Source organism: Neovison vison, chromosome 13 (genome assembly GCF_020171115.1).
Source record: "Neovison vison isolate M4711 chromosome 13, ASM_NN_V1, whole genome shotgun sequence".
NCBI lineage: Eukaryota > Metazoa > Chordata > Mammalia > Carnivora > Mustelidae > Neogale > Neogale vison.
Genome location: NC_058103.1, coordinates 34056016 through 34083148, shown reverse-complemented (window position 1 = coordinate 34083148; position 27133 = coordinate 34056016). Strand labels below are relative to the sequence as shown.

The 27133-nt window shown below is 35.0% G+C and overlaps 1 protein-coding gene across 12 annotated transcripts in view; it reads left to right on the top strand.

Annotated features, from left to right (window-relative positions):
• The window catches only part of GPHN (gephyrin), a 641743-nt gene that overhangs the window by 548880 nt on the left and 65730 nt on the right, over nt 1–27133 (top strand). For all 12 annotated transcript variants that reach the window (XM_044231062.1, XM_044231066.1, XM_044231068.1 and 9 more), the window contains 5 exons: nt 803–895; nt 11692–11747; nt 17699–17818; nt 19363–19421; nt 20484–20637. In XM_044231062.1, coding sequence (XP_044086997.1) covers nt 803–895; nt 11692–11747; nt 17699–17818; nt 19363–19421; nt 20484–20637 — 482 coding nt within the window. The remainder of the gene's footprint in view (nt 1–802; nt 896–11691; nt 11748–17698; nt 17819–19362; nt 19422–20483; nt 20638–27133) is intronic.

The following is a 27133-nucleotide window of genomic DNA, read 5'->3' as shown; positions in this document are numbered from 1 at the left end:
CATCAGGGAGCCTGCTTCCTCCTCTCTCTCTCTGCCTGCCTCTCTGCCCACTTGTAATCTCTCTCTGTCAAATAAATAAATAAAATCTTTAAAAAAATAATCTAAAACACTAAAATAAGAAATGCTTTATAGTTTCATGAATGCCCTTCTCATCTTTTTCTATAGACGTGTACACATCTATCTTAACAGAGTAACAATTATATACTACATGTGCAGTTCTGTATGTTTTTAAATATGTGTCATAAGAATTTTCCTGGTCAATGAATATTCTTCATATGTATTAATTTAACCTGCAGAATATCTTATCATAAAGATAGATCATTATCTACTTAAATTTCTGTGTTATTGATCTTTTTATTTCTTTACTTTTCCCACAAATGTAAACAACTAAAATAAACATGTGCATAAAGTTTTATCTGTTTTCTTAGGATAGCTTTCTAGAAATGAAATTACTGGATCAACAAAATGAAGATGTTCAAGAATTGGCTTTTTAAAGAAAGTCATATTTGGGTTGTTAAAGAATTAAGGGCACAACAAATTAAACACATCTTTGATGACTGTGTGCTCATATTCAAATAATCTCTGTAAGCATAACTGTTAATTGACTGAATCTAACCTTTTATTTCAGACATAAGGATACATTCCTTCCTTCTGTCTCCAACTCCTTGGGATAGAAATCAGAAGGTCTGACTGAGCCCATATATTAGCCTTGTCAGACGGGCATTTACCCTCCTTGTTCATGACTGCCTGTTTAACCCATTGCTCTCAGAATCGATGTTTTTCTTATTTTCTCTTTTTTCAGATGGAATGGGGCGAGTCCTTGCTCAAGATGTATATGCAAAAGACAACCTACCCCCCTTTCCAGCATCAGTAAAAGATGGCTATGCTGTTCGAGGTAAATATCTTGGGAATTTTTTTGAGGATCATCACACTCATACTGTGTGTGTGTGTGTGTGTGTGTGTGTGTTTTCCTTCAGATTTTTGGCTCAGCCTAGGCACCCAATGAGTTATACATTTTTTTCCTGGTTGGTTTTCAAGATAATTTTATTCACAGATAACAATCTGGACTAAAACTTTTCAGTGAAAGTACTGTCATTACTTGAAAAATGTTTGTTAACAAATAAATATGTAGAAATTGATAGAAACACTGTATGATAATTTATTCTTTCGACCTCTACACATACCAGGTAGCAGACAGTCGTGGTCTGGAAGTTTTCCATGTTTTCTAGTTGAAACATCTATGCGATCCAAGACAGAAGAGCAGATTCCCAACAGAGGGATCATTTAGGGTGGGCTTTTCTTCTGTTTAAAACATCAATTAGGGCTACATAAAAAGCAAGCACAAGGGAAACCTCTAATTCCCTGGAAGAGCTGAATTTCAAAGCTCTGAAACCTCAAATGGTACCAGCAGCTCATACCTTTGTGGAGTTCCCTGAGATTGCATAAAGGTTAAAAGCAGATACTAAATAGCAATTACCTGCTTAAAGTCTAATTTAAGAACCTGCTTAAAGTCTAATTTTCATTGCAAAATGAAAATGCAATGGAATTATTTAGAAACTATTATTGATTACTAACTTGGGGCTGATATCATTGAAAAAATATCTAAAAACATTTCCCAGCTTATCAGAGCTGTTAAGTCCAGTTCCTTTTTAATGGTTCTTTAGGGAGTCTCTTACTTATTTGTTGTTTTTATTCTACATAGCCATTAAAATAATTTCATTTTTATAATTATATATATTCATTAGTCTTCTCCATATTCCATCACTATTTCTTAGCAGTATCTTTTTGTGTTGGAGACTATAAGCAAACAGTTATGATTATGTTATGGTTATGGTTATGGGCTTTGAAAACAAAGTAGGAGTGATCTGGATCCCAGTACCAGTTTGATCTTTATAACTATGAGCATTAAGTATACATTACTTAAACTTTTTGAGCTTCAGTTGTCTCATTTGTAAAATGATGATAATTATAACAATACTTACCCCAACAATTTGTTGTGAGAATTGACTGAGACCCTAGAAAGCCTTAGTAAAGTATCTGGCAGCAAAAACAAGAACTCAATAATTGTTTTATAAAATGTTTGATAATGGTAACTGTTACTATCACTATGATTATTATAAACACATTTCCTTAGACCATCTCTGAAAAAGAGGTTAACATTTATCTGAATTGCTACTTTCCTGTTCTATGTAAATAAAATGTTGGAGAGATTAATTCCTACTAGTGTATTCTTTCTCAGGGATACTATCTTGGATGCACCTCATTCAGCTTCATTTCAGTAAATTAGAGTATTTCTGAAAACATGAGTAACAAATTCCTGGTGGATCTTATGATTTTTTTCTTCCAAATGTATTCTACCTATGGTACTTATTTTAATGAATATTGTCCAGAAAGAAAATTATTTCAGTCTCCCAATAGCCTCATTGGCTCTTCTTGTTTCTTGTTCTTCAACTAAAATGTGAGTTCTATTTTGAACTTATAATTGGTAGCCATATAGAATTACTATAAAATGAAAAACGTCCTAATTCCAGAGTAAAATAGACAACTTTAGCAAGTAAACTACCAAAAGGAAAAGAAAGTCTATTTTTTACATTCTTGGTAATATAAAAGAGAAAGTGAGAAAATAAGTTATTTGAGGCAGAATTATTCTAAACAGAATGTTGTCCTGTGATTTTTGCATGAGATAGCAGCATCTCAATAAAAAAAACTATTGTCTTAGCTTTTCTAGTTACCAAAAAAGAGTGACTAGCCTACATGAGCCTTAAAAGAGCCTTTCTGCTTCCATGGAATCTACCAAAGAAATTTTATATAAAATTATCATCTGGTATCTTATTTATTCTTTTGTTTTAAAACAGTGGTGTTTTCAGCTATTTCACACACACACACACACACACACACACACACACACCAATTAAAAACATCTAACATGTCACAATATAAAACGTTCAGCAGATTATTATGTAACTTGTTCACAGTATTTTCTTTCCTGTGAAGTGTTGCTACCTCCAAGATACAGAATATATAACAGAGACATAATACATAACAGATAACCATTGTGGATATGGTTAAATCTCAAAAGTGGGAATATTTGCTGTGTCTGTATATACATACCAACATCATAATTAAGTCAGCAAAAACTAGTGGTGAACAGAGAGGCATGGTCCCAGTCTTTTCTGTGTTAGAACACCCTCAGGCAGTGTTTGGTAAAGAATATCCTTGAGGCTATTGTTGTGGCTCTCTACCACTACTTCCTGTACCTTCTTCTCTCCACCCCTGCCTTCCTTTACTCCCATTCCTTTCTCCCCACTCCCTTTATTCTCCCTTTTTTCTTCTCCTCTGCCTTTGCCATAGGCCTTCCAGTAATAACCAGTGGCATCTGTGAGCATTGCTAACCCTGTAGGTGTAAAGAGGTTCCTAACTTGCTCTGGATCACTAAGCATTAGCCAGTATCCTTCAGAAACATGTGGCATAAAACCCCAAACCAGTTGGAGGATCACTTGCTTTAAGGTATGTGGGTTGAAGAAAAATCAAGACAGTAAAAAATGACTGAGCAAATAAGAAATAGGAATGGCTTTTTAAAAAGAAAGAAAGAAAAAATAGAGTTTAAAGAAGGCAGAAATCAAGTGATGACAATATAATAGGAAGACCTGTAACCTAATAAAACTAAAACTGCATTCAGGATGGAGTGATTTTTTTTTTTTTTTTAAGAGATAAGGGGACATTTATTTTGGGTGCTGGCAGCTGGGGAAGGTGACAGGCTCAAGTCTTAACAATCGACCTCTCCCAAGGATGGAATGAATTTGAAAGATAGATTTTAATGTTAATAAGGGCAAAAGTACCTCACATCCCAAATTCAGCTTTCTTGAAACTTTCCAATTCAAAAGGCTTATGCCTTCAAAACTTGTTTTACAGAGATGATTTAGAAAGAGGGAAAAGTCTAAACATGCCACTAATTATTTTGAGAATCATGTGTAACAATTCTGGAAGGTTAGAAGACAAATCCTTGCCACTGGGTTAAAGTAAATTTTAATTTTTTTCTTTTTTACATTCTGATTGAAATACGTACTTACGAAAAATACAGAAAATTTAAAAGAACATTTAAAATTTACCCATTATATCACTCCCTAACCACTATTAACATTTTGTTGTACTTCCTTCCAATGGGTTACATTGCATACTAAAATTCAGTATCACCTCTGATTTAGAGCTTTTGTTCTTTGACAAAACCCATGTCCTAGGGTTTCTATTTCTTCCACACAAATCCCAGGCCACAGCTGGTTTTCCATTTGATAACCTATTGTCTTTCACTATAGTTCACTGTGGATAAAGAAGAGGACCTTACGATGTGGGAATATTACTCAAGTGAGCAGAGAGATACATGAATTAATTAATTTTGGTCAATTCCAAAAAAACTTAAAATACTGTGTTTAAGGAAATAGTATCTCTTTCCCCAATTATTCCTGAAGATGATGGTAAAGAATATAAAATCCTTTCTCACTCACCTGTCCTACTCTTAACTTCCTGCTTTCCATAAGAAAAAGCCACAGATTTAAAATTCCAAACTCACCTGTTTTAATTCCTCAATATAATTGTAGCAACTATTAATCTTGCTGTGCTAGTCTTATAACCTGTCCTTGCCTGACCCAACACTTTCTATAATCTTAATTTCAGTATACACACAAATACTATTACCCTGTCAGCCTATTATCTAGTCTGGGTTTGGTTCCATAATCAATTCTTAATTCCTTTGCCTGATTGTTCTGTCACAGATATTTCCTAGGACCTCTGAAAGCTATGCTTTCTCTATAGCCTCAGTTTATTCAGTCCTACCATAGAAATGTTGAAACTCTTTATTATTGAAAATCATAATAGCTACAAAGTGTTTTAAGAGGCTCAGAGGGAGTTCCCATATGGCTGGAAAATGAAAATGAAGGGTAGTTCTATGGCAGAGGGCTCAGTGAAAATCATTTCTATACATTGCCACAATAAATAGTTATCTAATGGTATCCATTCAAAAGTGATATAATCTTGGGGTGCCTGGGTGGCTCAGTGGGTTAAAGCCTCTGCCTTCAGCTCAGGTCATGATCCCAGCGTCCTGGGATCGAGCCCCACGTCGGGCGCTCTGCTCAGCAGGGAACCTGCTTCCTCCTCTCTCTGCCTGCCTCTCTGCCTACTTGTAATCTCTGTCTGTCAAATAAATAAATAAAATCTTAAAAAAAAAAACATTAAAAAAATGATATAATCTTTAAATAAACAGGTGAAGAAGACTAAAGTGTTTCCTGGACATGAAAAAAAAAAAAAAAAGAAGAAGGTAGAAGTGGGAAAAACTTCAGGGTCTAGCTTAATAAGCATTATGAATCAGCTATAGAATACACTTGCTGCATTATACAATTTGGCTTATATTGGTTTTATCACTCCTTTCAATTTAAATTCTACAATTACAAAGAAGAAAAGAAAACTCATTAAGAGAAATTTCTAAATGTGGGGGGTGGGGGTTCTAAGCCTCTTCAGTAATCCCTGGAATCCGTCCGTGTTTTCTAATGACATACTGTGGCTTACTTAGTTTATTTCTTTCCAAGCTTTAGATTCATGTGCAGCATACCTCCACTTCTGCTCCTTCCCACCGAAGTTTGTAGAATTCATCTTGAAAATGGCAACTTTTCTTTTACTTTTCTCTTTAATAGATATTTTAAAATAAATATCAGCTAGTTAGATACATCATCATTTTTGTCTTTTTAAAAAAATATGAGCCTTGGTGATAATGTAAAATCAGGATTTCTGTTGTAGTTCACTAATTTTTTACTCATTTTTCTTTAAGTCTGAATTTGTCTATTTGAAAATAGACAGTCTTAGAGTGTTCTGCTCCTTAGAAAGGGTAGTTCATTAACCAGCACCATCAACATCAGCTTGTTAGAAATGTAGAACCTCAAGCTCTCTCCCAGACCTACTGGATCAGAATCTGTATTTTAACAAGATCTCCAGTTGATTTATATGCACATTAAGGGTTGAGAAATACTGTTATAAAGGAAATGATAAAAACAACTTCTCTCTTGCTACCAGGAGCCTTCTATAATGTGGTTTGACTGAGCCTTCTTTAGCTAGCAGTATAGAAACATATTTCCCAGATAGAAATTTTCAGGGCAAGGTGAAGAACATAGTGTAAGTGAGCACATATTCTCTTTCCAGTCAATGCATCTTCCCTGCTTCTTAGAATCATTTAAGGGCTTTTCAGATATTGGCCTTCTTTTTTTTTTTTTTTAAAGATTTTATTTGTTTATTTGACAGACAGATCACAAGTAGGCAGAGAGGTAGGCAGAGAGAGAGGAAGGGAAGCAGGCTCCCCACTGAGCAGAGAGCCCAATAGGGGACTTGATCCCAGGACCCTGGAATCATGACCTGAGCCGAAGGCAAAGGCTTTAACCCACTGAGCCACCCAGGTGCCCCAGATATTGGCCTTCTTGACATTATAGCAGGCTTGCCCCCAAATGATCTACAGCCACTCATTATTCAGTGACATTTATTTGGAGCATTTGTGTGCAATATAAGGCATTTTGAGTCTAGGTGTATTTGCATGTGTGGGGGAACAGGAGACAGGAAGAAAGTTGAAGAACAGAGGGTTTCAAAAAAGAAATAAAGGGAGTGATCCCTATCTCTGAGGAGCTCATAATCTAGCTGAAGAAATAAAAGCATTCACCTTTTTAAAATTATTCAAGAAAACTTAGAAAACACAATACTAACCTCTCTCTTCTTTCTCTCCCACAAATCAGTTTACAAACTTTCCACCTAAGTATTATGGAAATGCTAAATTCACTTCATTATTCTTTTAACAAATATTTACTGAAAACCAATGATGAGCTAGGCACTATGCAGACAGAAAGCAACATAATCCAAGTTATATAAAATTAACCAGAGTAGTCTTTCTAAATATTCTAAAGAAGGTCAATGCTGACTCACATTTGAAAACTATATACATAGAACAGCAGGAAATGGAAGGTATTCAAAATACAGTATTCTGTGTTGAAAATTATTAAATTATTCATTTATGCATGCATCCTTCTAAATAGATTCATAGGCACCTCATTTATTTATTGAACTCATTCATTTATTGAACATTTCTAATACTTCACTTACTGAAATTTTATTGAGTACCTGTTATGCAGCAAGTGCTATGGATTCTCCAGGGACAAATAAGCAAATAATTGCAAATAATTAGAAAGCCATAATTAGAGTTATTTAGGAAATACACCAGAGAAGCAAAAGAGCAAGTAGCTAACTCTTGAGGAAAGGAGTCAGAAAAGACTTCAAATAAAAGGGGACACTTGAGCGGAGTCTTAAAAGCTAAGAAGACCTTAGTCAGAAGGCACAGATAAGAAAAGGACACTCCAAGCAATGGAAGTAGCATATATTTTGGAGCTGAATTATGAGTCATCTTGGTACTCTCAAAGTGCTCCAGTTCTATAAATTGAGAGTGGCTGGGACATAAGGAGGATATGAACCAGAGGCCTTTGCACATAGGTGAAGACCTTTAGATGGAGCATTTCCAATTCATATTTCTCTTTCTTCTTCTCTCCCTCTCTCCTTCCCTCCCTCTCTCTTCTTTCTCTCTCACACACTCACACACCCCTTCTGCCTACTTACCTTTTATTCATCCTTCATATTCAAACCAGAAATCCTTTTATCAAGATGGCTTTCCCTTACCCTTACAGGGTACTTCCACTGTATGGAAGGCACTTTGACTGTATGCTGTCATAAAACTATGTTTCCTTCCAATAGAATGGTTTTCTCTATTTGCATGCATATATTCATTAATGTGATTATTTGATTAATATCTATCTCTTCCACTACATCAGTGACTTTAACCCCACCCACAAGACACACATTAAATACACTATTATACACACATATAACATATGTAACATATACAATATAAAAATTGTGCATATGCACACATATATAAACAAAAATAAGTTTCATGAAACAATATTCATCTTGCCATGTGTGATAAAATATATTTCTATTCATTCTCATTTCAAAAACTTTTTACAAGTTTACTTTAAAACCCACCTCCATATTTGCTCCAGAGCTTGAAAAACATCGCAGCAAGTTGGCACTACATTAGAATAAAAACCACGTCTGCTGGTTTTACTCCACTCTGTCTCAGCACCTAGAATGACACCTAGGACACAGAACGCTGTATAGAAATTTAGTGAATGAATGAGAGGAATAAAAAGCTTTAAAAGATACTGTTTATAAAGTATTATCCCAATTTTTATCAACAAGAAAACTGAAGTTTAGAGAAAGTCTTAATAATTTGCTGAGGCAAGGGAAACAAAAGCAAATATGAATTATTGGGACTTCATCAGGATAAAAAGCTTTTTCCAGAAAAGGAAGCACTCAACAAAACTAAAAAGCAACCTATGGAATGGGAGAAGATAGTTGCAAATGACATATCAGATAAAGGGCTAGTATCCAAGATCTATAAAGAACTTACCAAACTCAACACCCCCCCCAAAAAAAAATCCAACCAAGAAATGGGCAGAAGACATGAACAGACATTTCTCCAAAGAAAACATCCAAATGGCCAACAGACACATTAAAAAAATTCCCAACATCACTTGGCATCAGGGAAATACAAATCAAAAGCACAATAAGATGCCATTTTACACCAGTCAGAATCACTAAAATTAACAAGTCAGGAAACAACAGATGGTGGCAAAGATGTGGAGAAAGGAAGAACCCTCTTACACTGTTGATGGGAATACAAGCTGGTACAAACACTCTGGAAAACAGTATGGAGGTTCTTCAAAGTTTAAAAATAGAGCCACCCTATGACCCACCAATTGCACTACTGGGTATTTATCCAAAGGTTAGAAACATAGTGATTCAAAGGGGCACATGAACCTAATACTTATAGCAGCAATGTCCATAATAGCCAGAATATAGAAAGAGCCCAGATGTCCATCATCCGTGAATGGACAAAAAAGTTGTAGAAAATTACTCAGCAATCAAAACCAATGAAATCTTGCCATTTTCAAGGACATGGATGGAGCTAGAGAGTATAATGCTCAGCGAAATAAATCAGTCAGAAAAAGACAAATACCGTATGATTTCACTCATATATGGATTTTAAGAAAAAATGGATGAACTTAGGAGAAGGAAAGGAAAATAAAATGTGATGAAAACAGAGAAGGAAAAAAAAAAAAAAAACAGAGAAGGAGGCAAACCATAAGAGACTCTAAACTATAGGAAACAAACCAAGGGATGCTGGAGGAGAGGTGGATGTTGGATGAGGTAATCAGGTCATGGGCATTAAGAAGGGTACTTGAGGTAATGAGCACTGGATGTTATATACAACTGATGAGTCACTAAATTCTACCCCTGAAATGAATAATAAGTGTATGTTAACTAAATTGAATTTAAATTTTTTAAAAATGAAAAAAAAATAATTTGCTGAAGGTTCTGAGGCTACTAATAGGCAGAACCAGGATTCAGATTCAGCTCTGTTTTACTTTAAAACCCTGCTAATTTCCTCTCATGCAAGAAGTAAAAGAGAAATGTCTAGGTTGCTTATGAGAGGTGGCAAGCTGGTAATATCTCTAGTAGAGAAAATAATTTAAAATTACTTTATTCACAAGATATAATTGGTGTTTGAATTCTGAAAGATAATTGACTTTTTAATTTTCTACAATAAGAACATCAAAATTCACCTTAAGACACTATAAAAATAAATAGAAGGATAGATGAAATAAGATAGATAAAATGTTGATAATTGTGGAAGCAATGATTATGTCCATTTTATGTATATTTTAAATTGCTCTTTAAAAAAAATAATTTTATTTTTTAAAAACACAAAAACATCCTAATAAGAATAACATTGGAGGAAAACTATTCTTGTTTTTCAAGTGAGCACTGAAAATATAATAGGATTCCAAAAAAAACACAAGAAAGCTAAGAGTTTATCAACTAAAATAATGTCTGTGAAGCTCAAGATACAACATCTAGTACATAGAAGAGACTTAGTGTTAATTTTTTTTTCCTTTCTACATCAGGTTAAACAAAGCCATCTGTGCAAAAAAAGTGGCTCATTATAAACAATATTATATATAAGACTTTAAAAAAACACCACTTTGTGGTCACATTTTTAAAAAATGAATTTGGGGGAGCCTGGGTTGCTGAGTCAGTTGAGCATCTAAATCTTGATTTTGACTCAGGTCATGGTCTCAGGATCCAAGGCTTGAACCCAGCCCTGGTCTTGGAGCTCAGTACAGAGTCTGCTTGTCCTGCTCCCTCTGCTCCTCCCCACCCACCTCCTCCCTCTGCTGATAACCATGCATATGCACATGCTCGCTCACTCTCTCACTCTCTCAACAAAATAAATTTAAAAATAAATAAAAATTAAAAATAAATTTCATATGTCCTTTTTAAAAGAAATACTTTTTACTATTTAAAGTATGGTTGCAAATATAATTAAAATATTCATATAGAAAGCTGTTAACTTTTCTGTATATGTGTCCACAAATCCTTGCCGTAGACAGATGACATGGAAGTAATGGTCATATCATAAAACTCATTTGATAGGTACTGCCTTGCCAGTAGTATGGATCTGAAATCCACATCATAGATGAAGAAAACCCTTTTGAATATATTTCTCTCCAGGAATATTTTTTGGTGCAGCTATTGCTCTACTATATATAGAAAAAAATTGGTTGAGTTTTTCCCTCTCAATTCTGTTTCTTCTGATTTAAAAATAAATAGTCAATGGAAATTGTAATGCAGAGTTGCCTGTATATTATGATTTAGAAATAACAGTTTGGCCCATTATTTTTTAAAAAATACTGTATTGGGAATTAAGGTACTGTATTTTAGTCCTAGGCTACCACTAATCAGAACTTGTCAACCTAAGTTCCTCCATTCTGTGATTTATTTCCTTCAAATGTCAAATGAAAAAAAGATATTTTCTTTCTACTTTACTGGGTTATTATGAAAATCAGATTGGGTGATAAATAAGAAAATAGTTTGAAATTTATAGAAAATGGAGAAATATGAATATAAATAGTAATATATCTATATAGGTATATCCATGAGAGTGTACACATACATCACACATATATGCCCATAGAAAAGATAGTATTTATTTAGGAGGATGGGCTAGAAGAAATAGTTCTATTTAAAAAGTACAAATATATGGGGCTCCTGGTTGGCTCAGTCATTTGAGCTTCTGACCCTTGATTTCAGCTTACATTGTGATCTCATGTATCATGATCTCATGGGTCATGGGATCAACCTCCCCATTCAGCAGGGAGTCTGCTTGAAAATTCTCATCCTCTACTCTCCCTGCATTCGCACATGCTCACTCTCTCTCTCTTTTTCTCTCTTATTTAAATAAATAAATCCTTAAAAGAATTAAAAGTACAAGAATCAAATTGTGGCACAACAGGAAGACCATCTCCAGTTACACCATGAAAGAGCATGATTAAATCACTTCTACTGGTACTTCTGAATGGTGGATACAAAGATCAAACCAGCAGTTATAACACCATTGTCTGGTTGAGGAGCTCAGAAAAGTATTCCATTTTCCTGAAACTTTATCTGGTCATTTGAGTCAAATTTTAGAATTCCAACACTAGATCCTTATCCTTATCCTTAAAACATCCATTTTGATGTTTGTTCTTGGTTCTGTTCGCCTCACAGCTGCTGATGGCCCAGGAGATCGTTTCATCATTGGGGAATCCCAAGCTGGTGAGCAGGTAAGATTCACAGGCTTGAAAGACCCTTAAGATTTCAATTTCATGGTCTTTCAGCATCAAATTCTAAGTTTCTACGATCATTGTAATGGAAATTTTAGAGATGGATTAAACAAGTTATCAAAGAGATTAAAGGATGGTTCCCATGAGAAAGCTGAAAGAATTATTTTTTAACTGAAAGAAATCTGCATCTATTAATATATGGCATGGTATTTTTGGTGTGTCTCACAGATACCCTGCAAGCATTTTCCAGTCCTATGATTAGATGATTCTTTCTTATATAAACATTAATGTTCTAAGTAGACCTATAGTTTCTAGGTCATCTTCTCAAACTTTTCTCCAACCTGTATTACAAACAGGGAAAATTAGAAGCAAATTATTTAACCTCTCTAGCTAATCACTTAGATTAGCTTTTCTCACTAGGGAGCTAGCCAGCGTACAGGAATATACATATATTTCTATTAAGAAATGAAGCACTGATGGAAGTAAGGTAGAAGGTCTTTTATTTGATACTTTTGAAACTAGTAATTGACCATTTAATTGGAAACCTGGAAAATTATATTTTTAAAATTAAGATAAGTTTAATTTTAAAACATTTGTCAATAATTTGATGGAAAGCTAATGTTTTTATTTTAATAAATATCTACTATTTCAATTTCTCTCTGGTCTTTCTTACATAAATCACACCCAAAAGCACATATGTGATTTCCAGTTTTGGTCCAGTTTAAAGTGGAAAAAGATTTAAGGACATTTGCAAAGTATCTAAGTATAGAATCCTCCTAGATTTTTATTATATTTTTATAATTTTTTACAACTACTTCACCCACACCTAATTTGACTGTTTCTTTGGCAAAAGATTTTTATTGAGTTTTTCCAAATGTTTAACTGAATTTTTATAGAAAAAAAAACTTCTTTTATATATTATATACCATATATCCCATATATCATTAATTTATGTAATATTTATTTAAATTACATAATTCAGGGGCGCCTGGGTGGCTCAGTGGGTTAAAGCCTCTGCCTTCGGCTCGGGTCATGATCCCAGGGTCCTGGGATCGAGCCCCACATCGGGCTCTCTGCTCAGCAGAGAGCCTGCTTCCTCCTCTCTCTGCCTGCCTCTCTGCCTACTTGTAATCTCTGTCTGTCAAATAAATAAATAAAATCTTTTAAAAAAAAATTACATAATTCAGTGACAACTACTGCTACAAACTGGCACAAACAAGTTTGGGAAGAAAGTCAATTGAACTGTAAAGGCTTACTTTGCAATTATACAAGAGTCTAACAGCCTCAATGGGACACCTGGGTGGCTCAGTTGTTAAGCATCTGCCTTCAGCTCAGGTCATGATCCCAGAGTCCTCAGCAGGAAGCCTGCTTCTCAGTCTCCTACTCCCCCTGTTTGTGTTCCTCTCTTGCTGTCTCTGTCAAAAATAATAATAATAATAATAATCTTTAAAAAGAGTCTAACAGTCTCAGACTTCAGTACATATATCTATATGCATGTATGTGTGTGTGTGTGTGTGTGTGTATAAAACAGTGCATCATTATATTTAAGAGGAAATAGAGAACGTATGTTAATCCAGTGAATTTTGAAGGTTGGTTAAAAGAGCTCCTACCTTATCAAATAGAACCAGAAGAAGACCAAGATACTTTTTATCCTCTGCTACTATGGAGTATTCATAAGTATTATATAAAAATAAAGGAGGATATGAATGCATGGATGAATGAATGAATGAATGAATGAATACATGTGGAGGTTTGAGCAAAAGCTATGTCCCATGCCTTTTCTTCCTTGGCTTAGTATGTACTCCCATATGTGCTGAAAATAGGGAAAAGTTAAGTAAGTATATAGGAGAAGAATGGTGCCCATGGTGGTGACGACCCCAGCTACCTCATCCCTACATCCAAGCATCAAAGAGGTCTGTGTATAGATCTCTGAAGCCAAACCTGGCATTATAGTGATTAGATATTATACACAGGCTGGTTTTAATCCTCATCACTAAAAGAACAGCTAGGCCTGGGTCCCTTTTTTATAAATGTCTTGTATTATGACCTCATAATTTACTCAACTTCTCAATATATACTTCACTCCGTGTTGGATGTCTGAAGCATCCATTTGTATTACAAAGCTACAAAGTACCAATTATTCAGATCTCTGATCTTCAGTTGAGTCTATCTAACATTTATCAAACATACCTACTGTGTGTACCAAGCACTGTGTTGGGTTCTAGGGGTATAAAGTAGATTAAGATATGATTTCTACTCTTACGGAGTTTACACCTAGTGGAGGTGACAGAATATAACAACTAAGTATAATATATTATATGTTAAACTAATGCTATCAGTCATGTGCTGTGGAAGACAATAGGGAGGTTGAGCATTTCCTCCTAGGAGGATTAAGAAAATACTATTGGAGCTGGACCTAAGAGGATTTTGCAAAAACAGAAATGAGAAAACGACATTCTAGGCCAAGAGAACAGTAGAAATCAAGACACAGGTGTTTTTAAAAATTGCATAGAATGTTTAGGGAACTGCCAATAGATCATGGTAGTCAAAGCCTAGTATAAATAGATAGATAGGTAACAGATTAATAAGTGCCTTCTTGTCTTCTTAAACCTTATTTACTAGTTAAGATTTCTGACTGTACTAGAGAACTAGGAACACAAAAAAAGTCATGAAACTTAAAAGTTGCTAATTTCTTGTAAGGTCTATGGGGGAAAAAAGATGAAAACTATACAAGAAAAGGGGGGTTCTCCTTGATTTATCTGTGATGTCCTTTATAACTAAGGTATCATACAGACTTTGTAGCAATTACAGAGATCTTACATTAGCCAGATTGCTCACTTTTTGGAAGTACATATGCTTGAGAATTAGGTGCCATTGCATACACTGAGACAGTGATATACAAAATACTTTCTTAGTGTATCAAATACTTGACTTTAAATCATTTATACTTTGGTCCTATTGGTTAGCACTGGACACTGTCAAAGAAAATATTACATGATTTTAAAGTGCTGTCACTGGGCAAATCTCAAAAAAAACCTCAACACCTCTGTTAAGGAAAAATCAAGATTTTAACCATTTTAGTTTATATAAAATTTATAAGGTATATCAATAGAAATTTTTAAAAATTAGTTACTCATAAAGAATTGTTACTCTTAATAATCTAAAGGAATTACTTCACATATTCCTAGAGCTTTTCATCTGATTCCATTCAATTGAGGTTTATAAATATCTTTATATATCCAATAATATCTTTTACATTGGATCTCATATAAGTGAGCTGGTAGGAAGTCTTCACCTATCACTTAGATTTACTAATCTTAGAGAGGAGCCACATTTTTTATTTAATGATTATACAAAAACACTTCATAAGTATTAGTTTAAACCAAGAAGTAGAGAAAATTACATGTACAACCACAATAAAACTTAGAGTAAATTGACAAAGTATCCATTGAACCTGACTAAATTAAGGCAGGGCTACAAACTAACACTCTTCAGCTTAAGAAGCAGCTGCCCTGAAACTCACTTTAGGAGTCACTTTCTGCCTTAGCCAAAAAGGCACTTTCAGCAAAAGAAGGACCTGTTTAGACCTATATCAAATATCTTTGTTGCATAGGCTCTGAAGATAGTTTTAGCATTAATAACTCTAATAAAATATATATATATATATATAAATCAAAACGAATGCTTTTCATCAAAAATCACTGCACTGCAAAATGACCATGTACAGTAGATTAAGGGATGTCCCAGACAATGAGTAATATCTAAGTTGAAATTTTTTTTTTATTTTAATGCATTGGGCCCTAAACTTCTCATATGAAATCCTATGCAGCATTTTGGTAGAAAAATTGGGTAAAAATGCAACCATTCCAAAACCCTGAATATCTTTTATTCAGATAGCAGAATAAGGAAATATAAGATCCATAGTTCAATGCGAGAGTTGATCCCAAGAATCTCTTTTGCCAGTAACTACGGGAGAAAGGCAGGGAGAACACTGGAGTTTTAAGCCAAGAAAGATGGAATACTTCAGGTAGTTGTGAGCTTCTGAGATCATACATGTTCATGCATTCATTCTAGAAATATTTTATTCATCACCAACTTTGTGCTAGACACATTCTAGGCTTTGGTATGATAAAGTGATAAATATTTCTGGAAAAGGGGTGATTAAGGGGACTATACCCAAGAAATAGGGTTAAGGGAAACCAGCTAAGGAATGTTAAGCACCCAGGTGCTAACAATGATTCTCCACTACCAGCTATCTGTAGTTTTTTTTTTTTTTTTTAAAGATTTTATTTATTTATTTGAGAGAGAGACAGTGAGAGAGAGCATGAGCGAGGAGAAGGTCAGAGAGCGAAGCAGACTCCCCATGGAGCTGGGAGCCTGATGTGGGACTCGATCCCGGGACTCCAGGATCACGCCCTGAGCCGAAGGCAGTCGTCCAACCAACTGAGCTACCCAGGCGTCCCGCTAGCTATCTGTAGTTCTAATGGGACAAAGGGAAAGAGTGTTACCTATGAGACAGCACCACCCAATAGGAGCTGTGGCCCTCAGTAATAAAGATGACATAGCCATCACCACACTGCAGCCCAGCAGAGAAAGAGTAAGTGGAATAAAACCCTACCTTTCCCTTTCTCCTACATCTAATCTCTTGTTGACCATTCCCATTAGCTGAACCTAATCAGAAGCCAGAGTAACGGGAACCTAGATGAAATAGTCCATAGAGATCAGCCTTCTGGGTCACAGCACAGAATAGAAAATGAAGATGTTATCTGGAGAGGCAAACAAAAAAACAAATCCTGATCTTTGTAAGGGCTTGTATTCTAGAATGTAACAATACACTCAACACTATACCTAGTATAAATTGAAGGGCTTGATAATTTTAGCTATTGGTAATATTGTTTGCAGTAATATTATTGAAAAAAGATTTTTAAGGCTGCTCTGATAAACAAATTTCCTGTTTTGCTTTATACTTCTAATAGAGGGGTATTTTTCCTTAACCATTCCCTAAATTTTTTTAATGTGGTAGAAAATATATAAAATAAAATAAATGTACCATCATAACCATTTTTAATGTACAGTTTAGTAATGTTAATATATTCACATTGTTGTGACCTAAGATTTTTAAATACTTAAGAAGATATCTTAGAATTCACTTTTAGGAGAAATTTGAAGCATTCCTTTTCCCAACTCTTACCTAAATCATTGGCCTATGAGGCCAAATCAAACCTATCAAACGGATCTTACAGAAATATGCTTTTCTCTATGCTGAGAGAAGTTTGCAGGGCAGGGCCTGGGGTCAGTCTCCTGTACCATCTGTATGAGAGCTCAGATAATGAAAATCTGGATATAATGTTTAGCAGAAATCATTACAGACACTGGAATCATTTTTTAATTACTTCATTGCATTTTCTAGACTCTCATTATTGAAAGGTGAACTAATATGTTTTGGAAAGATTTTCAAGTGAAGTAATTAAAATGATTTTTCTGACTTGCCTTTATTAAATAAAAAAGTTTAGTTAATAAAGTACTACATTTCTTTAACATCAAAACTTAAGTAAATGACCAATGTGCTAGTTTTTCATAATTGTCTTTCATAAAATCACATTGCATGGCATTTTTTTTTCTTAAAGACACTCAAATCACTTTACATAAAAGTATTAAGAATTTTCACATTATTTGAGTGAGACACAATAGTGACAATTGTGACAGTTCTTCAAAAGGAAAACAGGGCACCAAGAAAGACATCTGTCTAGTGGTCATTACCTTAAATAAGTTAAAGCCTCTTTGGTGTAAATATAACTGTTTGTGGGTAGTTTTTATTATTTTGGGCCAAAATGAATAAGAGTATAAGATTTTCCTTTTATGGTTTGTTTCTAAAAATATTAAATCTCCTGCAGACTTTTCTTTGCCACAGCAGAGTAAATCAATTCTTTTTTACATGTTTGTATTTTCAGCCAACTCAGACAGTAATGCCAGGACAAGTCATGCGGGTTACAACAGGTGCTCCAATCCCCTGCGGTGCTGATGCAGTAGTACAAGTAGAAGATACTGAACTAATCAGGGAATCCGATGATGTATGTCATCACCAGGTTTTACTGCTCTGTTCCTATGGCCGGGTTAAAAACTATGCCCATTTTCTGCAATGTTTATAAGATTAATCCAGTTGGGCTTTTGGGTTTTATTTGTTCATTTGTTTGGTAATGTTAGGATCTTACATTGTAGTGTATGGGTCTCCAGTAAATAGGAATTGCCTTATATTTAAAAATCTTTTTTTACAGGAGATATTTTTATGATCATTACTATAATTATAATAGAACTTGAACCACAGTTGACCCACAAAATTTCACATGCAAACAAGGAAGGAAACTACCTCAACTAGAACAGCAGAGATAATAACTGTTGACATACCTTATAGCTGAGAAATTTATTCAAGACTAGCTTCTGATAAAATGTGAAAGAGAATTTAACAGAGAAGAAATTAACAAAGAAACTTGAGCAAGTTCTTAAATATTACACTAGGCCAAGCATTTGAACCAAATAGCCCTTCAACTCTGGTTTTCTATAATTCATAAAAATCTTTGCCAGCAAATGACACCCTGGAAAAATTAAATTTATGTCGGTGCCCCTTCTATAGCCTACAATAAAGGATCCTGGGAATTTTTTTGGTCTAAATGGGCCTTCATCTCACTGAAACTCATGGAACCAGAGGTTATTGGAACCAGAGGGTCAGCCACCAATAAAAGAATAGTTTCAACTGACATTTTAATGATTAGCTATCTTAACTTGTTTTGTAAAGTATTTTAAGATATTTTGTATCTTAAAAGCTGAAGCTAAAATAACTAATATTCTTCTGGGCTGGCTGGCTATATAGTAAAATTTGGCATGCTGAGAGACAGCCACTTTTCTTGATCTGGGATTTTCTTTTTAATTACTTTCCCACATGTAAGGCTTATAAAATTCAAACCTTGGCACACATATCACACTGCCTGCTGTTAAAACTGTCCAACAGATTTATTGGCATCAGGGAAGCCAGCAAAGCATTGAAATCCAGAACACATGCATCCACCGACTCTGCCGGATGACAAGACACAGTTCCAGTGTCACAATATTATTCACAGCCCATAAATGTAAAATTAATGATCACCATTAATTTATAGAAATCTACTACCAGGAAAACTGTAAGTCCTTCATTGAAATTTCTGCAGATATCTGGGAAACTTGGCATGATTCATGGGAACAGAAGAGACAGGTTATCTCCATCCACATTTGATGTATCTATTAGGGTAGCCATATAGATAGATCTTTTGTTTTCCCTTGAGAGTGCTATCTTACAATGTAAGATACGGTATTTAAATTGGTACATTTTTTAAAACATGAAAATTATGAAAAAAGTTTTATTTATTTATAAATGAATGTATTGGCATCAAACCTAGTTTTTCAGGTACCTGTGGTAGAAATTTATCATGTTCAAAATGTGTAGCAAATGGTTCTGTTTCTCTGTATTTGTATATATTCTGTACCTATCTGATGATAAATGCATCTGAGTAGCTAAATTGTACTGATCAGAAATTCTGTTAGATTGTTCTGTTCTAAATTATATGACTTCCTCTTATTATAGGGCACCGAGGAACTTGAAGTACGAATTCTGGTGCAAGCTCGACCAGGCCAAGATATCAGGTAAATTCATAATGTATAGAATGTGTAGCCAACTTTTGTTTCTACATGATCATGAACTCAGGAGAGCATGGCTATTGTAAACCCACAGCTCAGTCATTTAGCCATTAGTGTTCAGGACTTTTAACAAGTAGCAAAATGAATTTTCTTAATTCTGCATTTCGTGTCTACTCTGCCTACTTTTTTGTAAACATAGTAAAGGTAAATAAAATAGTCAAAAGCAACATGAAAAGGAGTAAAGTCATGAGCCTACTTAATCTGCAATTAGATAATCTGCTTCTAGATAATCCAGAAATCTAGCCCCACCCCAGATAATCCAGAATTTGGTATCAACACAGATAATCCCAGATGTGAGTTTTTATGCAATTAGCTGATAGCCCCTCCTCTACTGACTACCAATAGTAGTAGAATGACCTGCTATTCCTTTTATACAAAAATGAGACTACTCTCTTACCATAAGTAGTGCAAAAACTTTATATTATTTTTCTTACATTGGGATGTGTTTGCCCTAATCCCATCAATACTACATTTGCTCAAATGTCCTTATAACAAAGCTACATTTCTCACATCCCTATGGCAAGAAGCCAAGCTAAGTAGACTTCTGTGGCCGTAGACCTGGGCCAGCCTAAATTGTCCAAATAGAAATTATCCCTGTGACTGTAACCTCATTAGTGTTATTCTCCTCACCCCAAAGCTAACATGCCATGGACATCTTATCATTAATGCCACTAGATATATTCATATAAATTCTTGCCTTATATCAAAGAAAGTTTGTAGTTGGTATTTTTTTACTGTAATTTAGTATAAAGCAATTTGTAAAATAGTTTTCAAATGTGAAATAACATATTCCTTAGCAAAAATAGAAATCTTATTTCTTTTATTTTGTGATTTAAATTTTTTATTAAAACAGCAAAGAGATTTTAGAAGCTTTTTATTTTATTATTCTGTTCCTGCCTCATCTCTTAACTCTTTTCTCCTCTTAAGTGTCCTCCTTCTTTGACACTAACATCAATTGAGAAGATATTATTCTTATCATACTGCTTACGGTTCTGCTTTGACTTTCAGACCCATCGGCCATGACATTAAAAGAGGGGAGTGCGTTTTGGCCAAAGGAACCCATATGGGCCCCTCAGAGATTGGGCTTCTGGCAACTGTAGGTGTCACAGAGGTTGAAGTTAATAAGTTTCCAGTTGTTGCAGTCATGTCAACAGGGAATGAGGTAAGAAAAAAAAGTTGGGGGGGAGTAAGTAACTAATTCAACTTTCAGGTAAAAAGTCTTTTTGACTTCTGTTCTGTGTCATAAATAGAACATTGTGGATTACAGATTTTTACCACATACATGTAACAGGGAAATAAATATACTGGCCTCAGGATAGTTCAAGTACAGAAGATAAGAGGAGGAAGACTAGAAATTACATATTAAGAAATCTTCCCTTCCATTTATTAGAACAAAATATTATAACCAATGACCTTTCCACACACTCAGTACATATAAACAAAGAATGTTGACTGCTAACTGTAGATTTCAACTATGCACATTGAGTGCTCAGTCTATTAGGACAATGAATTCTACCTACCCTGCTGCTGAGATAATGGGCCACCTCTGTGTGGATCAGTGAATTGGGACACAATGGTTAGCCCTTCACCTTGCTGGAAGTTCCTTGTGATCCTTAGTCACCAGGAAGAATTTGATAATCTTTTCTCTTTTTCTGCAAGGATGGCATCTCTGGTGGCATGTTTCTCAATATGTCAAATGTCATTTCAACCATGATTTAGGATGGGGAGTTTCAATTTGAATTTGAAAAATTCCTGTTCCATATTTTGCTTATACAAGAAATCAGATGTTCTAATCAGACTGGGAATATTGAAAAATGGATCTGCTGGTAATTCAAAGCCTAAGAGCAGAATCAGAAACTATTGAGATTTTTTTTTAGGCCTTTAGACCTTACTATTTTTAAAAAGATTAACAGGATTTCTTTTTTCTCTCTCTCTCTTTTGATCCCTAATTTTATTCTGAAAATAAACCATTTATTTGTTATCATTATTTTTAATTTCTTCAAGTCTTGGAAATGAACATTTTCAAAGGTCTCTGTTATCCTTATAGCTCTTTTAGAAAGGGCAAAAAAAAATGGGGTAAATTGGAAGGGGAGAAGAAGCATGAGAGGCTGTGGATCCTGAGAAACAAATTTTGGAGTTTTGGAGGGGAAAGGGTGAGGGATGGGTGAGCGTGGTGGTGGGTATTAAGGAGGGCTCATATTTCATGGAGCACTGGGTATGGTGCATAAACAATGAATCTTGGAAAAATTAAATTAAATTAAATTTACAAAAATAGAAAGAGCAAAAGAAAAGAATAGAATATTTGTTTTGCTAATGGAGAGATCAATCAGTATTCTAGACTTAGTATGTGTACACTGGTCATTCTCTAAAACTATTTACTGACCCAAAACGTTCTTTTCAATTGATCTACATAGTGAAGATTTTAATATCCCTCGGACTAACTGACATTATGTTTGGCATCAGAAAGAGATATCTGATAAACTGGTTGACTTAATGAACTGTTCTTATTTGTGATTTATTTGTATGCTTTGTGCATTTAAGTGAGTTCATGGGGGGTTTGCGAAAGCTAAAGAGAATGAGCAAATTCATGAATAACTAGTTATTAGGCAACTTTGTTTAAGCTGTATTTCTTGTATTCTTCCTAATGTTTTTGTAAGGCTGGACCATAGTCTCACTTATCCTCCAGACTACATTGGTAATATTTTTTTTTTAATTTCTAATGCTTTTTATTAATTTCTTACTTATGCTACAACAAACTACTACATACTTAGTGGCTTAAAAATATATCATATTTTACAACACAAAATTACTATGTAATATTATAGAGGTCTTAAAGTCTGAAATGGATGTTATGGGCTAAAATAAAGGTATTGGCACATATTCCTTTTGGACGCTCCAGGGGAAAAAAATCTGTTCCTTTTTTTTTTTTTTTCATTGGTAATATTTTTAAAGCTATCGTACATTCTGTATTAAAACTGTTGGCTAGTGGTAAAGAAAAGTGATGGGATAAGAATAGAGATGATACTTACATCATGGAATCTAAGGAAGAATTCGTAGTCCTAGTTCCCTGCCTCCATAGGCTTGATTATCCTTGGATGGGCTTTCACAGATGCTATTTTCTGTGGCCTACTATATTTACCATGGTTTTCCAAGGGAATAATGTTTCTAAATCTCTAAACCCACAATCTAAAATAATGTTTCTAAATCCATAATCTCTGGTTCCATATAGTTCAGCACTCATTCCCTAGTTCCATCCAAGATTAGTTGTTATTATGACTCTCTGTGATTATGTAGTTTAGTTCAACCAATGTTTATTAGGTATCTCTATGCCAGGAATTATACTGGAAACTGGGAATAAAAGAAATGAATGAAGTATAGTATCTGTTTTGAAGGCTTGAGATCTTTGATAGAAAATAATGGGGAAAAATTATTTCTTTTCAGAGAGGCCAAAAGAAATTAACATTTGTCTGTTAATGTGGCAAGTCTATAATTGAGTCAGTCACAGCACAAGCTCCCCTTTAGTACTAACTGATTTCCCCTGGTATGAGTGGCTTTATATATGTCCACTTTTGAATCCAGCGTGGTGTGTCAGTAAGCAGAACAGTGGCCTGAGGCAACCCAAAAAATGCCATACAAGATATCTGTGTATACTGTCTTTAAAACCTGCCCAGTATTTTGTGACTACATGTGTTTATTTGGGATGGGGGAATTATTTCAAAATTGGGAGGTACAGTTGTGAACTATAACTAATGCAGAATAGTCAATGCAGACATTTGTTTCTTTCAACAAACTGTATGTTAACATTTAGGTAATACCATCCAATAATTACATTATTGTGGTATACATTTCCAACCTCATGCATTTGTTCAATAAATATTTATTAAGCATCTATTACATGCTGGAATGTCCATGAGGGGTTATCTTAACTAAAATGAGTTTTATAAGTTGTGAATACACTCTATCGTGAACCAGTTTATTTAGAAGGGTTTTGAACTGGAAATTCAGTGTCCAGCAAGGCTGCATCAGACTTTCATCTTCAGTAGAACTAATCCTCTTAATCGTCTACACAGCCATCCAAGAGTTATTTTCTTTTTTCTTCAAGTGACATTCAGGTGCAAGGGAACAAGAATTATACTAGGAGACTAGGGGAACCACCAACTTAGAAGCATGTCCTACATAAGAATTAATATTTTTTCTAATAGTCGTAGGCAGCTTCCAAGGGCCCTATAAGGGAAATGTGTAGATACAAGTGTCACCACATTGACAAAAGCCCAAAGATATGGCTTCCCACTAGGTATTCATAGTTCATGTATTTATTTTTAAGATTTTATTTATTTATTTATTTAGTTAGTTAGTTAGTTAGTTATTTGACAGAGAGAGAGAGAGAGCAAGAGAGGGAACACAAGCAGAGGGAGTGGGAGAGAGAGAAGCAGGCTTCCCACTGAGCAGGGACCCTGATATGGGGCTGGATCCCAGAACCCCGGGATCATGACCTGAGCCAAAGGCAGACGCTTAATGACCAAGCCACCCAGGTGCCCCTATAGTTCATTTATAGTACCTTCTAGTTCATATGCAAGTTACCAATAAGAGATTATTTTTGCCCTGGAAAATGTTGCCTAATAACAAGCTGACATTTCGTCTTTATCAAATTTCCAGGGAACAGAGCTAGAAAGTGAACTGAAGCTCAAATTTGTCCTTAGAGATGGAAAAGGGTTTTGTAACTCTTTACCCTCACATAAGAGGATCCAGATCCACTGTGTGTAGAAAATTAGAAAATAATAGTAAAACTTACTATAAGTCATTCTGCTTTTTATCATCACCATGTACTGGCTATTCTAAGAAAAGTCAGTGATAAAATGTGCTCTGCAGGGCAAACCATTTCCACCACCCTTCCCCATTTAGTATGCTACCATACTGATGCCAGGCACTGTGCTGACTGCTCAGAATATAGCAGCAAACGAGACAAACAAATTCCCTGTTCCTACAGAATTTATATTCTAATGGAGGCAGGATAGGGGAGATAGTGAACAAAAAATACCAGTAAGTGGTATGAAGAAAAATTAAGGATAAGATGATAAAGACTAGTAGTAGAAGAGGTATATGCCAAATATTACCTGTTGAAACCCACACTACATCACCCCTTTCATATTCTCCTCTTTACAATAAAGCTAGAAGGCTGAAAACCCAATTTCCTGGATTCTTTCCACCTGTGGTCCTGTTAGGTTTTGTCATTGGGATGCATTAACAAAATATTAAAAGTTGGAAATAAATTAGAAGTAGGGGCACCTGGGTGACTCAGTCGTTAAGCGTCTGCCTTTGGCTCAGGTCATGATCCTGGGGTCCTGGGGTCCAGCCCTGCATCAGGGTCCCTGCTCAGCAGGAAGCCTGCTTCTCCCTCTCCCTCTCCCACTCCCTCTGCTTGTGTTCCCTCTCTCACTGTATCTCTCCCTCTGTCAAATAAATAAATAAAATATTTTAGAAGAAGAAGTTAGCTGAAGTATAAACTCCTCAATCCCCAGTAACATCACTTTCTCCCAGCAGCCTTAGGGACAGTGGTGACTTCCTGTAGCTACTGATCTTTGGAGACACACTTTTCTCCTTTTGTTTTTCCAGCCCTCCTAAAACATTTGAAACCAATTCCCTGTATTCAATCCTTTTTTCTTCCACTCCCCTTCATTTGAAATACCTAGAGGATTTGGTTTTCCTTTCCAGATCTGACTAATAGAGTTTTTTATATAGGGTAATCAGGCCTCACTGAAGAGATAAATTTAGAGTGGAAATCTGAAGGTATTGAGGGTGGTGCCATGTAAGGGGAACTGAGTTCCAAGCAGAGGGAACAACAGAGACAGAAAAATCCTGAGATAGAGGGTATGCTTGTGATGTTTATAACTGAAGTATAGAGGGAAAGGAGCAAAGTAAAAGGATGTGAGGTTAGGGAGGCAACAGAAACAAGACCATTTTATTCTAAATACTCAGTTTTGAGGAAGGGAAGCATAACATGAAACATAACGTGTCTTAAATTTTAAATGTTTACTCTGGCTTTAGTATGGCATGGCATATATATATGGAGAGAAAAAGGAAAAAGCAGGGAGACTAGTTAGAAAGATATGTAATGTCCAGCAAGAGATTTGGACCAGAGTAGTAGCAGTGGAAATGATGAGAAATAATCAGATCCAGGATATATTCTGAAGTTAAAGCCAACGGGGTTTGCTAGTGAATTCAAAGTAGAATATAAAAGAAAGTGAGGAGTCAAGATGAACTCCAAGATTTTGACTTGATCAATTCTAAGGATAGTTATTACTTAGGTGAGAAAGATTAGGCAGCAGAAATCGGGCTTCTGTTTTAGACATGTTAAGTTTGAGATACTTAATTAAAAATCCTAGTAGAAATATTGAGTAGGCAATTGAACATATTGTGTGGAGCACAGGAGAAAGATTAGAGCTGAAGATATACATGTGGAAATTATTAGCATATACATAGTATTTTAAATCATGAGACTAGATAAAGACACCTAGGCAATGCATATAAATAGAAGATAGGGTATATAAGTTTTACACTTAGGAGGCAGCTGGATCTTCCTCTTCTTTCCCTAATACTTATATTTCCCAGGTATTTTGTTTTGTTTTGTTTTATATTTTCCAGTTTTATTTTCTTATTTTGACTCTTGATGATATCCTCTCTTTCCAAATCCTTGAAACTTTAGATGGTGGCCTAAAGGTCTTTAAACTGGACATAAGTCAACCAGCTGCCATTAATTCAGGGAGCCAAGATAGTATGCTTGCTATCGGGTTACTCAAAGTCCAAACAATAATTATTTTTTTAGTATGCATTGGGTCTTCTAGTTTTGGGGGTACTGTCTCACTTTCAGCCATATTCCATAACTCATATTTATTCATTTAATATCCTCTTTCTATTCCTCATACTCCCTTTCTATCACATACACACATGCACACACACACATGCAGAATTAAATGTATTCATCTCCACTATGTTTTTGCTTATTTTTTTCCATCTCCTATCATTTTCTTGGCCACTGTCAAAAACAGAGGCCTCTATAAACAAGTTTGAACTTCATTTATATAAAATCTCTCTAAAATCTCCATATAATACTGTTTGGGGCCTTTCACAAGAAGCTGCTATTACAGAACTGTAATACTTAACCTCACTAATAAGAGAAGGAACAGAAGGTTGAGTATCTACTATGACCAGTACCATTATGTGCTTTATGATTAAGGCAACACTATGAGGATAGTATAATTATCCTTCATTTCAAGTAAGAGAAAATTGAAGCTCAAAAACACAACAGTTTTCCCAGTGTTATCTATTTTGTGTAAATGATGGAGCCTTATTTCACTACTAAGTCTTCTGGCTGTAACAACTTTTCTCTCACTGTGCCACAATTCTTCCCACAGGAGATTCCTTACATTTCATTTCTCTACTTTTCAGCGGCAGTCCCTGAAACCTCTAAGGTTAGGTAGTTTTTACCTTTGTTATTTTCTACTAACTATACCATACTTCCTATCCAGATTAAAGACCATGATTTACCACTTTAATGTTGCTCTTTAGATAGCCTCACTCCTTTAATCTGTTCCTTTGCTTACCATACTAATAAATAAACTGATCTGCTTTCTCCATTTTTGCTCCCAAGCAGACAAATA